At 41.9% G+C, this 14,994-nt stretch overlaps 1 protein-coding gene across 12 annotated transcripts in view; it reads left to right on the forward strand.

Moving 5' to 3' along the window:
• Window positions 1-4,027: 4,027 nt before the first annotated feature.
• PRDM5 (PR/SET domain 5) overlaps window positions 4,028-14,994 on the forward strand; it is a 172,622-nt gene continuing 161,655 nt past the window's right edge. For 7 of the 12 annotated variants that reach the window (XR_016440802.1, XR_016440801.1, XM_090036617.1 and 4 more), the window contains exons 1-2: window positions 4,033-4,162; window positions 13,710-13,793. Coding sequence is in view for 10 of the 12 variants with exons in the window: in XM_090036617.1 (XP_089892743.1) it covers window positions 4,070-4,162; window positions 13,710-13,793 (177 nt within the window). In the remaining 2 variants the exon portion in view is untranslated. Of the gene's footprint in view, window positions 4,163-5,465; window positions 8,553-8,750; window positions 8,867-13,709; window positions 13,794-14,994 lie in introns of all 12 variants that reach the window. The other 5 variants (XM_090036620.1, XM_090036622.1, XM_090036623.1 and 2 more) reach the window with 5 other exon arrangements.

A 14,994-nucleotide genomic window follows, 5' to 3' on the forward strand; every position in this document is an offset into this window, starting at 1 on the left:
GGTCTTCATACTTTCAGGACTTAAAATCTTCTCAGTCATTCATTTGGAGAGCTTTAGCATTTTCAGGGACTAGAGCAAGATCTTAAAACTGCAGGAGGATAGACAGGAGAACAAAAGGTGATTTCTGTTTGATCCCTTAAATATGACATCTAAATTTGGCCAAATAATAAACCTCTGAAAATTGCCATTGACTTTTTTGGTCAGAGGAGCTTATTATAGGCTTGGTGAAGATGGAGTATCTGTGTGTTCTGTTTACACAAAGATAACTTCAGTTCTGAAGATTTTAATGTGTAGTTTAACTGGTTTTAATGTGTAAACTTCACTGGGCATTCTTCATGGCACAGGTTGAATTGCATAAACCTGCTTTGGGAGGTAGACGAGTGGTATTTCTTGTTTTAGAGATAGTGGAAAGTAAAGATTAGATAATGTCATATAGGGCAGGCCTAGAAATCGAAATAAGAAGAGATTCTGCACTAAGCAAAGTAGCTTTAAGCCACCTTTGCACCTCCTGCTATTTGAACCATTTTAGGGAACAGTGTATCTTTTAGCATAAACTGGGGCAGCAGAAGAGCCCTGTTCCAATTTCTAGCAGCTTTATGTTGTTGGCTGCAGGCCTCTCTCAGCCTAGACCTGCCAGAGTCAAGGCTGCTCTGATCATTACCTTCCAGTACAAATTGGTCATTACCTTCCAGTACAAATGGGCAGACCGACTCTTGACCCTATGCTGCAGGATGTGAGAGGAGTGCCAAGTACAGGTGTACAGGTTTTCAGTAGCATCTGTATGGTCTTTCATTATACCCTTGTGCAGTAGTAGAGGAGCATATAGGAGCTCTAGTGGACTGGGACAGGGGTTTTCAACCTGGGCTACGCTGGCACTTCTGCTGCTGCCAATTGGCCACAGGGTAACACCCCTCCCCCCCTCCCCCAGTTGATGATCAGCCGCTAGGAGACCCCCGCCATCCTTGCTCGCCTGGCTGCTGGGAGACTCCTGCCTTCTTGACTGGCCACCAAGGGTACACTAACCCAAAAGGTTGAAAACCCCTGGGCTAGGGTTACACCTTATCTCTCTACTCTGGCCTAGCATAAATCAAATTCAATTAGCCACCCTATCTTTGAGACTTAAAATACCAGATCCATGCATGTGGCTATTTTGCTTGTGATCATTAAACCTCCACTCTCTTCCCTGAGTGTGAGAAATGGCACCCACAATTTCTCCTTTCTTTTTATCTATCAAGTAGTTGCAGAAATCAGTGGCAACCATATTGATTCTTTCTACTGGCAGGCCCACATAGAAAATAACCTGCTAGTGGAATCAGTATTATCTGGCACCTGTAATAACAAGTTGTGGAAAACTGTGAACCTAACTGCTGGAGTTCCCCTGTGCATGTATGGCAATCCAGAAGCATTAGCCATACTTGCATGTAATTTGTGATTTTTTTTTTTTCAGATTTGTTGAAAGGGAAATTCAGAATATAAGCATTGAGTCCTAAATTTTAAAAGATTAGGATTGCAAAGTCAAGCTTTCAAAAGGAAGGAAATACCAGGAAGAAAGTTGCGTGTGCAGAATAAATTTAGCCATTCTACATATGCATTAGGATAGTAAAGTATGTGTTATTACAGATTATTTATTCTACGGGATCCATGTACCATACAGTGTCTAAGAGGGAATGTGCATTAGGAAGATGCTTACTAGTAGAGTGAGGAAGTGGTTTTTGTACATAAGCCAAAAGGTAATAATACATGTGCACAGAGAAGCAAAGTACAGCCTGGATTTTTGAAGAAGATCTGCTTGGAGTAGACTCCTATGCTTGTGAAGAGTCCAATTTGCAGTTAGAAGCCTGTCATTGACTCCCGTAAGCCTTAGTAGTAGGCCTTAGAGAGCAGGGTCAAATAACCTTCCACCTTTTTTATCCAGCTTCTCCACAGAATATGTTTGTGAAACATATTTGAGCATAACATAAGGGTGAAGTTCCATGTTATAGTTAAATCATACTAAATTGCTAGAATGTTAAGCAGTGTTAAAATAAAAATGTGGTGTGAGCAGTCGCACATTGAGGGTTAATATTTTTCCTTGCCAGCACAGCTCTAACTTGTCATGAGAGGGCTGGTGAGCAGGCATGGGGCTAGGAGCCAGGACACCTGGGCTCTATCCCAATGAGAGGGAGGCTGGGAACAGTGCAGCCTGGGATGCTGAAAGACTGCAGATTGCTCATTTTACCTTTATGGAGCAGATTGAAATTACCCTAGTGAGAAGCAGGTAGTATGGCTCAGAGTTAATCCTTGCCTGGAACTCTGAGATGCCCAGAGGGCACTTGGCATGAGTTGATACATTTTAGTATGAGGGTGCTCCTGTTTGAAGTGCCCTTAGTAACTTCACTCTGAAAGAGAGAACAGAGACAAAACAGAGTTGTAAGAGATCAAATGAACAGAAATGTTGCCCTCGGACACAGGAGAAGTTTTAAAGGGATTGCAGGCAAAGAGCCAACCCTTGCACAAACAAAATCAGGGTTTGTTGGCAGGACAGAAGGCTCTTCCCAATATGTTCCTTGCCCCTGGGAGGCCCGGAATAGGGTAGGGATATGGGTTGTAGCTCCGTTGATCTAAGGACATAGGCAGACAATGTTCTTTGGGTAAATCTGATATAATTTATTAGATCAACTAAAAGCAAAAGACAGGTGCTTTTAATGTTTACTGATGTGACAAAGGGACAATTACTGCCCAGCGCCTGATCTGGCCTTATTTTTTTTGTCTCTTTAAATCATCAACATGTGAAATCTGCAGGACTTTTCATTCTTGCAAATCACGCCGTTCCCAGGCCACCCACGATGAAGCTGTGGTGTCAGGGTGGTGGGCGTTGGAGCCTGGCTTCTCTCCTACATTTTCAGAACAGATACAGCACTTGAGAAAGTCCCTTTTATTTTTTTCTATCTAGCATCACATCGGCATAAGTATCCTGAAGGTATGGGTCCTAATCAGTACAGACAGAGTGGTGAGCAAGGGCTGCCCTGAACTTCTGCACTGCAGTGATTCCCTGCTGGTTGCTAGTAAGGGCACAAGTGGCTTCTCTGATGGGATCAGGGCATTAATGAAATGGGACACTGATGAGCAGGGATCCTGATTTTCTCTGATTAAACAAAAATCCCCAGTTTTTGGTTATAAAAAGGTAACCTCAAATCCACATTTTTCCACGAGTAAAATAAAACACCACTATATCTATATATCTATATCTATCTATATCAGTATTGATAAGTAGATATAGATAGATATATAGATATATCTACATGTATCTCTATATATCTATATAGATCGATTGATTGTATCTGTCTATATATCTATCAATCTATATAGATACAGATAGATATAGATACATGTAGGTAGATATATCGGAATTGATATATCAATACCGATATATAGATAGAGATATCTATCTATATAGATAGATACATATAGATTTAGATCTATATTTTTCATGAGTAAAACAAAAAACCACTAATCTATAGATCTATAGGTATAGATCTTTATAGATACATATATATAGATCTTTATGTATAGATCTGCCGATATCTATATAGATATCAATCTATATAAAGATCTATATCTATAGAGCTATATAGATCTTTATGTATAACTATACAGCTATATAGATGTTTATGTTTGTCTATAGAGATATAGATCTTTATATATATCTATAGATCTTTAAATGTGTCTATAGGATACTAGTGGGGTTTCATTTACTCATGGAAAAATGTGGCTTTGGGACTTCTTTTTTTTATATCCCCAAATTAGGGATTTTTGTTATTATCAGAGAAAACCAGGCTGCCCGGGGCCGCTGAAGCCGTGACTGAACAGCGGAGGGATTGCAAAGGCTCGCGGCGGGATCCTCCTCTGCCAAACTTTCCACCAATCCCAGCCCAGCCTTTCCCGATCCAGCTGCTGCAGCCTCTGGCCAGCTGCGGTGGAGCCGGCCGCGCCGCTGGCTCCGCCCTCTCCCGCTCGGGAGCAGCACCCCCCCCCCCGGCCCCTCTACGCGCGCGTGGCCCCGGCCGGCGCCGGCCCGCGGCGGCGCACCATGCTGGGCATGTACGTGCCGGACAGGTTTGCCCTCAAGTCGTCTAAAGTGCAGGACGGGATGGGGCTCTATACGGCCCGCAGAGTGGAAAAGGTGGGTGATCCTCAGCCCCGGGGGTGCCCGGCCCGCGGCCGACTCCCGCGGAGAGAGGCTGCCACGTAGCACGGGAGGGGATTGCACGGCGCCGTTTCCCCGCGCCGCTGCCTGCCTGGATGCAGCCCTCCCCTTTGTCGGACCTCGCTTCACTTCCGTCTGCTCCTCGGGAAAGGAAAACCCCTTGGAAAGTTCAAAACCAGCCAGCGGGTTGGGATGCCCCACACCCGCCCCGCAGGCCCTGGACAGCAGCTGTGCCCACAGCTGGCTCATTCTGTGCCCCAGCATGAAGTGAGCTGGGGGGGTGTTTTATTTGGTGGTGCCTTACTCCTAACACAGCTTCTTTCTTTCAGAGTTGGGCCAGGTCCTGCTTTGAGCAGGGTGTGGGACTGGAGGATCTCCTTGGGTCCCTTCCAACAGGGCCAGAGTTACTCTTCTAGTTTCAGGGGGTCTGCAAAAATAATAAAATTAAACAGGTTTACTGATTAACAAGTCCACCCAAGTGAAGGAGCAATCTGGAGGATACCCCTCCCCCCCAGGTTATGATTTTTAAATCTTTCAGGTGGGCTGTTGTCTCTTCTGTGCCCCCGCCCCAGCTCCCCTGTTATTGGCACCCTGTCTTCCAGCCCTCCTTTTCTCTGATTCTATGAAAATGCACCTCTTGTGATCTACTTCGGAAGATCCGGCACCTCTTGTGATTTGCCCAGGCCCCTGGCACCCCTTAGACTCCTGTGCTTTTCTGGCCTTTCCTAGATCAAATGCCCAAATTCACCATTAGCTTCTTACAACAAAACAGAACTCTTGGTTCCAAAATAATACCTTTTATTAGACCAACTCGGAAATCGCAAGAAAATTGTCCTTTTCTGAAAATTGACAATTTTTTTGGGGGGGGGTTTGTGTCATTTCCCAGTTGATCTAATAAAAGGTATCATTTTGGAACCGAGAGTTCTAGTTTTTTGTATGTCTTTTTGTCTCAGACCAACACGGCTACCAAGTATACCCCATTAGCTTCTTGAAACTTCAGTTATCTAGATCCCTCTTCTTCAAAGCAGGTCACATCCCCTGACTGAAGTTAATTAGAATATTCTCTTGATGATCCCAAAAATCTCAATTAGCCAGCACTAATGTATGGTGCCCATTATGTTCAGATAATTGAAGTGATGCTAAACTATTGTTATTAATCCCATATTAATTTAAGCTTCTACTGGGGTTGTTCTTTTTTTCTTGGATTCTTTAGTTTTTTGAGTCTGCGTCCCATTTTCAGATCTTACTGATTGATTTGAGAATCATTTGTACTTCCTAGGCTGCCGTCTGATGTATACAGCTTGCTTTGACTCCTTGGCATACAGTGAAGCTCAAGCATATTTTAACCTATTTTAATGGTCTGGGACATCTCTGGATCTATTTTGCCTCTCCCTGATATTGGTGTACCTTGGGATTAACTGGCTGTGTCTACACAAGATACTGACAGTGCAGTTCTTATTGTACAGTCATTTAATACTTGTATACACAAGTACTAAATGTGTATATGAGTACTAAATGACTGCACAGTTACCTGGAGTTACTGTGCAGTAACTGAAGTTCCTGTGCAGTAGCGTCGCTGAATGGCTTGTAGGTGATGCTGGCTGCACAGAAGCTCATTACTACTGCATAGTAGCATCACGTCATGCTTTGTGTCCTGCGATGCTACTGCACAATAGTAACAAGCTACTGCTCAGTCAGTTTCTCCTGTAGATGTGGCCACTGAGTTCAAAACATTGCAATGGGCAGAAGGGAGGGTGATCTTCCCTTACTCCTAAGTGAAGCCCTTCCATTTTGGAGATGATGGACTGCAGCATCGGGGAAACACATTGGGAAGCATCAAAGGAAAAACCCACTGTGTGGACCTGAGTTGGAGGGAAGAAAATAAAAGCTGTAGTGGATACTGGTTGTGCCCAGACGTAGATTAGAACCAGCATAGCTCCCCGAGGCTGGGCTCCGAGCGCAAGCGCTGTAAAAATGATTTGTATGCATGTCCAGTTGTCGGTGTACCGCTGAAGGAAATATTGGGTGGAAATCTTGGACACCACTCGAGAGATGCCAGTAGGTCTAGCCAATGACCTACCTTACCCAATGGTATTGAGCAGAGACTGGGAGGAGATTTATGAAGTCCTGGACACTGTGAGGAGACAAGAAGTCAAAGTAGAAGGTTTATCTGGAAAGAACAGCGAAGATTACACTGAACCCATTACACTGAATTTGGAGAGTTTAGCAAGCAGCTCCTGCTTTCAAGAGGCTCAACAAGGCAAGGACCTGTTTTGATCAATAAGACAAATGGAGCTGACCAAGCAAGACGATCAGGTAATTTGCTCAGAGAGATGCCACACATACCCAGGTATGAGTTGAGGAAAGTTTTGTTATATAGGATCTAGGTGGGACATACAGAAGGGACAGAGGTACTGCAACTGATACTTCGAGACTACTGGGAACCCCTCTTGAAACTCACTCATATGAATCCATTAGGAGGGCACATGGGAAGACCTAAAACGGAAACCAGGCTAAGTAAGTGGTGTTTCTGGCCCAGACTGTATGAACAAGTTGAAGACTATTGCAGAGCCTGCCCAAGTTGCCAGAGGGTCGGCCTTCAAAAACCCCCATGGGCTCCCTTACAATCCACGCCAGTGATAGGAGAGCCATTCTCCTGTATAGCCCTGGACATGGTTGGACCGTTACCGAAAAGTGTGACAGGTTACCAATTCGTACTTGTCTTGATAGACTATGCCACTCGGTTTCTGGATGCCATCCCATTGAGAACAGTCACTGGATCTCGAATAGCAGAAGAATTGCTTAAGTGAGTATCCCGCTTTGGTATTCCTAGGGAGATCATTATGGACCAAGGGATGAGTTTAATGTTCCAGGTTATGAGGAATCTGTGCCAAGTATTAAAAATAAAACACATGCGAACCATGGTTTATCACCCCCAAACCAAAGGCTTAGTGGAGAGATTAAACGGAACCCTTAAAAATATGATGCGTAGATGTACACAAGAGGAGCTGCGGAAGTGGGACTTAGTCATACCCCCTCTGTTGTTTGCGGTATGGGAAGACACACAATCATCTTTAGGGTTTTCCCCATTCGAGTTGGTTTATGGGCATTGACCTCAAAGCCTGATGGACATGGTCTGAGGGGGATGGGAAGAAGAAGGAACCCCAGGGGTGAGGCCATCTGAATATGTCAGTGAATTGAGAGAACGGTCACGAAAGGCAGAAAAATTAGCCCAAGAAAATCTCTGACAAGCCCAAGAGAAACAAAAAACTAGGTATGACCAAAATAAGAGTGAAAGGGACTTACAACCGGGACAGAAAGTGTTAGTCTTACTCCCAGGTACTACGAGTAAATTTTTAACCTGTTGGCAAGGTCCATTCAGGATATCCAGGTGTGTTGGACCAGTGAAGGCAGAGATAGACAGGATGTTAGAGCAAGGAATAATAACAGAATCACAGAGCCCATGGCAAAGCCCATTGGTAATTGTTCCAAAAAAAGATGGGTCCCTCCGTTTGTACATTGACTTTCGTAAATTAAATGCAATTTCAAAAGTCGACACTTTTCCCATGCCCCAAATCAGCGAATTACTGGAGAGAGTAGGACAAGCCAAATACATATCTATATTAGGTTTGACAAAGGGATATTGGCAGATACCTATACGCAGAGAAGACCAAGCAAAAACTGCTTTTGGCACACCAAGGGGTTTGTACGAATTCAAGCGAATGCCATTTGGCCTGTATGGGGCAGCAGCCACTTTCCAAAGACTCATTGATTGGGTCCTAGCACCACACCAACAATATGCAGCAGCCTACATAGATGATATTATAGTTTATACAGATGAATGGGAACAACATTTAAAAGCTCTGCATGCCATTCTCAAAGAACTCAGGCAAACAGGCCTCACAGCCAACCCAGGGAAGTGTGCCTTAGGTAAGGCAGAAACTAAATATCTCAGCTTCTTTGTAGGACAAGGTCGCATGCACCTCTTGGTAGATAAGGTCAAAATGATACAGGATTATTCGCCTCCACGGATGAGAAAACAAATGCGTGCTTTCCTCGGTGTAGCCAGCTATTACCGCAGGTCCATACTGCGTTTTGCCAAGATAACCACCCCCTTGATTGACTTATTAAAAGGACGAGGCAATGGGCCTATAAAATGGGAAGAAAAACATTTAGAAGCTTTTTGTAGGACTCAACAAACTTTACGTAGCGACGCAGTCCTTCATACACCCTTCTTCACCCGTCCTTTCATTTTACAGACGGATGCATCAAGTTATGCTGTGGGCGCTGTGTTGACGCAGGAAGTGGATGGGGTAGAACGCCTGATTGCCTATGCTAGCCTGAAACTTAACCCACCAGAACAAAGGTATGCCGCTATTGAATGTGAGTGCCTAGTAATAAAGAGGGGAGTAGAATATTTTCAGTATTATCTCCTGGGCCATAAATTCACTTTGGTTATTGATCATGCACCCTTGAAGTGGTTAAAGACAGCCCAAACAGATAATACACAAATCACCAGATGGGCACTCGCCTTACAACCATTCCACTTTGATATTGAATACAGGCTGGGACATGCCAATGTGTTAGCAGACTTCCTATCTCGATGTCGTCCTGGTACCCAATCCCTAGAGGCCTTGAATACTCAGGAATATCCGAACTCCCTCTGCATTGAGGATCAAGGTAAACAACAAAAGGCGCCTAGCAGCGTCTTAAGGGGAAGGTGTGTGAAAGAGCAAAAAGTGACATGGCAAAAAGAGCCGGAGAACGTCGCTTCCGGAGCTATTACCATATTAGGATAGAAGCTCCGGGAAAAGAAAGGAAGAGGAGAAGGGAGTCTCAGGGAGAAGAAAGAAAGAGCGTCTGAAGGAGAAGGTGAGGAAGAAAGAAGATCTCCAGGAGATAAGACACGTACCTCAGGATTTTTCTCGCCACTGGAGAGAGCGGAGCTCTGAGAAAGGGGAACGGATCCCTGAAGAGGCACCGGAGACGTGGCTGGCAGCCGCGCTGAAAAGTAAACCAAAAAAAAAAGAGAAGAATGATTGACTCACTCCCACAAGCTTAGTGAAAACAAGTGAGTGCTGACCACAAGGATTCAAGGCTTCAGGCACGCACCAGATGAAAGGTACACACTCAGGATAGCAAAAATAGAGAGAGAGAAATAACAAGGCTTGAAGAGAAGAGCCTGCTCTAAAAAAAAAAAAAAAAAAAAAAAGGAAATAAACAGACAAACCAGAGTTAAAGGGACTTTGTTTATTAACACCAAGTTGAGTCCGACCAAGCTGATAAAGGTTAAACAAGAACAGTTTGAAGATAGAATTACAAAGTTGATATAATTATTAAAAAAAAAAAAAAAAAGGACCACTTCTGTTTAAAGATAACGAAAGTTTGTATAGTGTTATAAAGAATAAAGATAAAGACAAGTGTTAATCTGCATCTGATTGTGAATATATATATCGGTGAGTGTGGGGGAATAATCGAGTGAAATTTTCCTCTATAATACTGGGATTCCTAACAGAGACACCCAAAGAGCAAACTAAAACAACAAATATATATATAACAACCCTTCCGATAAGTGACATCATAAAGCAGAACATATTATAATAACATCCAAGATGTGGCAGGCGGGAAAGTCAGGGTACTTACAGCTCTTTGGGAGATTATAAAAGGATACAGAGAGGCAAGGTCCACCATCATAGGCATGTATTAGCAACTGTTTCCAATAGTTGGCCTTTAATTAAAATGTCAAGCTTTGCAATACTGAGAATTAGCAACACTGGAATTTCTTGGTGTTTTGCTGGAAATAGAACCAGATTGCTGAAATGGGACTATTATAGCTTAACTTTCACGAAAGTTGACACCTGCCATTTTCTGCAAATGTGACGATATGGCAGTTTGCATGTCCTTCTGTTGTATACATAATGTCTGGTGCATGCATCATTTTTTATCAACTTGAGAAAGTATAATCTGTTAGGGATATCTGTGTGTGTGTGCGCGCACGTGTATATATCTGTATATATCTCAATATATAAGCATGTTACAACATGCTTATCAACAACCAAAAATTTCAGATAGATCTGTAAAAACAAACAAATAAATAAATAAAAGCTCTTTTTGATGATAATGTGTATATTAATAGCTGCACGTACTATTGGGATCTTTTGGGTTGCAGGGCATAATGGCTAGTTGTCTACCAACTTCAGTTTCATGTTAAAATATGACAAGTTTAAATTAATATTTAAAAATACATCTCACTTGCTACTTATTTTGAAATCACTTTGAAATTAAGGTGAATGTCTCCTGTTTCTTATCCACCATGGTTCTGGATTGTCCTAATTTCTTAAACATGTAAGATTACAGTAGAGAGTTACTGGTCTTGTGTGAATAGCTGTGTGTAACCCATGGTGGTCCTTACTTCTTGTTCAGTAGTGCATGGTATTTTAGGTCTATTGTTACATTTCACAGAGGTGTCTGTTTTGATGATTGGCAGAGCTTTTATACTATGCTATGGGATCCTTGGAAACAAAAGGTTTCTTAGAAATGTAAAACAATGGAGCTGACTGGCCCAGGTATAGTCAGCATCTCACTTCCTGATCTGTGTCCTACTTATGGTAGATAAATTTAACTGCTCATCTGTGCTTTCAAAAGGTAGTCCTACCTTTAAAAAGTGACTGTGTAAACCCATCCTTATCTGGTTTCATGCTCACTGAGTTTTAAACTGATTTCCGTATCATGTTTGCACAGTTTATTGCTGGTACAGGCTACCACAGGCTCCTTCTCTTCTTAAAAAAGAAGGGAAACCAGGGAACTAATTGTGACAGAATCACACTATCCCTAGGTCAGCTCCTGAGCCTGTAAGAGCTATTTGCTGTTTTTACATGCCTCCCTTTGCTTGGGACAGATTGTAATGCTAAAAACCATCCTTATATTATAAACTTTTTAGGCACTGCCTTTTTAAAAAAAAATCTAAGACCCCTCCCAAGTCATAGTTATACAAATATTTATCAACAATAAATAAAAAATTCCATATGTCTGTAGTGTAGAAAAGGGTATAATTTTAAGGGAGACAAGGATTTTTGTGGGTATTATATTTTATTGCCTGGTTGGAATAGACTTAGACAAGCTTTTAAATGCAGCAAATTCTTAACATATTTTACATAATAGTTTAAATATACTAGCTAGACATGTTGTAGTTTTGACATTTGTTTGAAGATAAGATGTACCTTTACCAGCTAGTACATGTTAAAGCTACAGCTTTCTTTTTCTACACCAGAATTTTAAGTTAACAGATACATCTACTATTTTTTATTCTGATGAGAATGCTTGAGTCAGTGGTTCCCAGCCTTTTTTTGCCATGACTTGCTGCTGGGAGCGGAGTATGGCGGCGGCAGTGGCTCGGGGGAGGGAGGTGCTCCTGGCATGCAATGCAGCTTGTCCTTTGTGTGTATCGCTGCTGGCATTGTCCCCAATACCCTCATTTGGGTTGCAACCCAAGGTTGTGAACTGCTGGCCTAAGGGAATGGTAATACCATCTTTACTCAAGTCTAAGATGAGCCCTACCCCCTTGCAGTCAGCATTGGGGGGAAGCCTTGTCTCAGATTTGAGTACTGGTTTGGGGTAGGCAGAGGCTTAACTCTAGCTTTAACAACAGGCTCATTTGGCAGGGGAGGGGCACACGATAGGTTGGGGTAGCAGGGAGAAGACTACTGGGTAGGGGAAACATGTAGCCTGCCCCTCCAATCCCTGCTCCCCTGTGCCTGTATGCTCCCCACTCCCTGCTGCCCCCCTCTCCTTTTACCTTCTGCTGTGGCTCCAGCCCTAACCCAAACTGGACTGCCTGAGAGCTGCTGCCAGTTCTCCCTGGCTCAGCTTGGCTGGGACCATGTTGCTGACTGCTCTAGAGAAGCAGAGCTGCAGCCGAAGGTAAGTGGGGGTGGGATGGGCAAGGGTTGGGGGGCAGACTGCAGGAGAGCCAGGGCTGGGGGGGTAGGCTGCAGGGGTTTGGGGAGTCGCATTGCAGGAAGGCCAAGAGGTGGGGACACAAGGAGTGTGTGGTGGGGGGCAAGGGCCAGGTAGCAGGGGGCAGTCACAGGCACAGAAGGGCTTGTGGCAGGGGGCTTATGGCAAGGGGCAGGGAAGCAAGAGCTGCAGAGCTGGCCCCTGGCTGCCTGCCACTGCTTTCTCCATCACAGTAGTGAGGGGGATGAATTTTAAGACCAAACAAATTTATAATATTTCATGTATAGAGCCTAATGATTGGGTGGTTGTCTTAAATTCTAAGTCATCTTGGGTTCATGTAAATACAATATTATAACTGCAAAGACTGTATAAACATGTTTTCCAGAACTGTGTTAATGTCTTAAGTACTAAAGACAACCTGGCATTTTGCTCTTTACTGCCTACAAAGGCTGAATTATAGAAGTGATTGCATAACACGCTAATGTTATTTGTCAAACAGGGATGTATTTGGTAGCCCTGTTGGTCTGAGATGAAAAGGAATGTAAAACTCTAGAACTCGAGGTTCAGAGATGATACCTTTTATTAGACCAACTAAGAAATCACAAAACAAGTATCTTTTTCTGCAAACTTTCCAGCTCGTATGCCTTTCCTCAGGGAAAATTAAAGATGGTAAAAAGTCCCTGTAGGTAGAAAATAAATTTCATTTTTGTGCAGAGGAAGCAAAGGTGGAAGTCTGGAGCAAAAACAGGGAAAAGATAGTTCTATAGCATTATAGGAAGAAAGTCTTAATTAAATGATTCACCATGCTTCTAATATGGTTTGTGAGACAAAACTGTTGTAGAAGCATGACAGTTCAGGCTTTTCTGGCATGAGTTTTGGATAACAGGTGGTTTCACATTTTCCAATTTTAAATTTGTTTATACAGATGAACTAATTCATAGATATGTACATATGTACTGTTACTTTCACCAAATTTCTCTATCTGCTGAAGAACTTCAAAGCTGTTCAGTGTTCTCAATTTGTGGCATTTCAAAAAGCAGATTTGTAATCAGGAAAATAAATGCAATGGAAACTCTACAGCCAAAAATCTTAATTTTTATAAGGATGTCTATTGAAAAGTGCTTTTTTAAAATGTTATGCTACGATAATATTGGCACTGTGTAATAGTTCTTTATTAAAAAGTTTGTTTTATACATTTTAGCTTAACTTAAAATGCAGAAAATTGTGCTCTTTGCCAAATTAATGATAAAAGTGGGAAGGAAAACCTGTAATTTTTAAAGGATGTCAGTCGCAACCCATGCAAAAAAGGAAAGATTTACAAAAATAGCGTAATGTGGTATTTTAGTACCTATAGCTGTTTGTGAAATAGACAGTGAGCCCTCAATTTCCCTAATCATAACTGAACATGACATTACCACTGTTGAGTTCTGAGCTATAATACTATGCAGTTTTGGTAAATAAAATCAAATTGTCTTTTTCTTTTTGAAGATGACGTTGTTGCAAAATACTGTAGTTTGGTAAGTTGGTTGCATTACTCTCGTATCCTTTTTGTTTAAACATTACGTAGGGTGAAAAGTTTGGTCCATTTGCTGGAGAGAAAAGAATGCCACAAGAACTGGATGAAAATACAGACTGCAGACTCATGTGGGAGGTAAGTTGCTCAGCTGGATATTACGAGCAGCAAAGGTCTTTGGAGAAGTAGGCCTTCAGATATATTATATTACATTGCATTTCATTAACTTAAATAGACAACTTGAACTACTTCTGGATTTTGTAAATACATTACAACAAAGCTTAGCTTCACTAGAAATGTTTTAGGGATTTGATGATGATGATGTTTTAAGAGAAATTATACATACTTCTAAAGGAATAAGTCATAACACATTCTAGTAATTCATGGGGAGTGATCAGTTAAATTCACTTTCAGCCAAGCTGAGCAAAATGTGAAAAAATAAACAAGCATGGTGAGAAATTGATTAGCACTGACTTTTTAAAAAAAAGCTAAAACAGTAATATAGTTGTTGCTATGATATTTTGATTAATTTTATCCTGTCAGTGGCCTTTTAAAAGATGAACATAATATAGTAAAAGATTAAAAATAGTAATAATTGTAAAAGCAGAACTAGGAATTTTGGCACTGGAGTGGCATGTGCATGTACCAAGCAGTTACCTCCCTACACAGTGGCGGCTGCTGTAACTGTGCGAGATCCTCGAATATGGGCTCCCCATGGGCTGCAGTTTTGAAACCTTTCTGTCTACCTCCCTCCTCCACTAATTGGCCATCAGCTCCAGTGCCTATGACTAGATCCAAAAAGTTAATTCTGCTCTTTGATACTTATTAGTTTGTAGTTCTGCTCTTTTTGCTGTTTTGGAATTATCATATGTGGCTGTTACATGTTTATTTCATAGCTTTATGTGAAGAGAGATTTTTAAATATATATATTGTTGTTTTAGTCCTGCTTTGCATTAGGTCATACGATTGGAAGGTTAGCTTTTTTACTTTTTTTTTAAATTCTACTGGATATTTCATTTTAAGTAATCTATAACTTTTTAAGTACTCAATAACTAAGAAATTTAAAACTAGTTGAAGTTGAGGTTTGGAACCCCCCCCCCCAGTTGTGAAATTTCTTTTGAAATTTCTTCTCCTTAATTTATTGCAGTTCTTATGGAAATTTTGTTTTCTATGAGATTCTGATAGACAAAGTGCCATACTTTCTTTTTTTTTAAAGCAAGCCTGCCTTTTATTTGTACTTGAGAGTGACATGATAGTAGAATAATGGTGGTGCCTTTTGAGGTTAGAGGCATAATGTTTACCGTTAAATGGATTTTGCACTGCTAAACAACAAGTGAGT

This window comes from Crocodylus siamensis, chromosome 2, assembly GCF_052110815.1.
Source record: "Crocodylus siamensis isolate JL-2025a chromosome 2, ASM5211081v1, whole genome shotgun sequence".
Lineage (NCBI taxonomy): Eukaryota > Metazoa > Chordata > Crocodylia > Crocodylidae > Crocodylus > Crocodylus siamensis.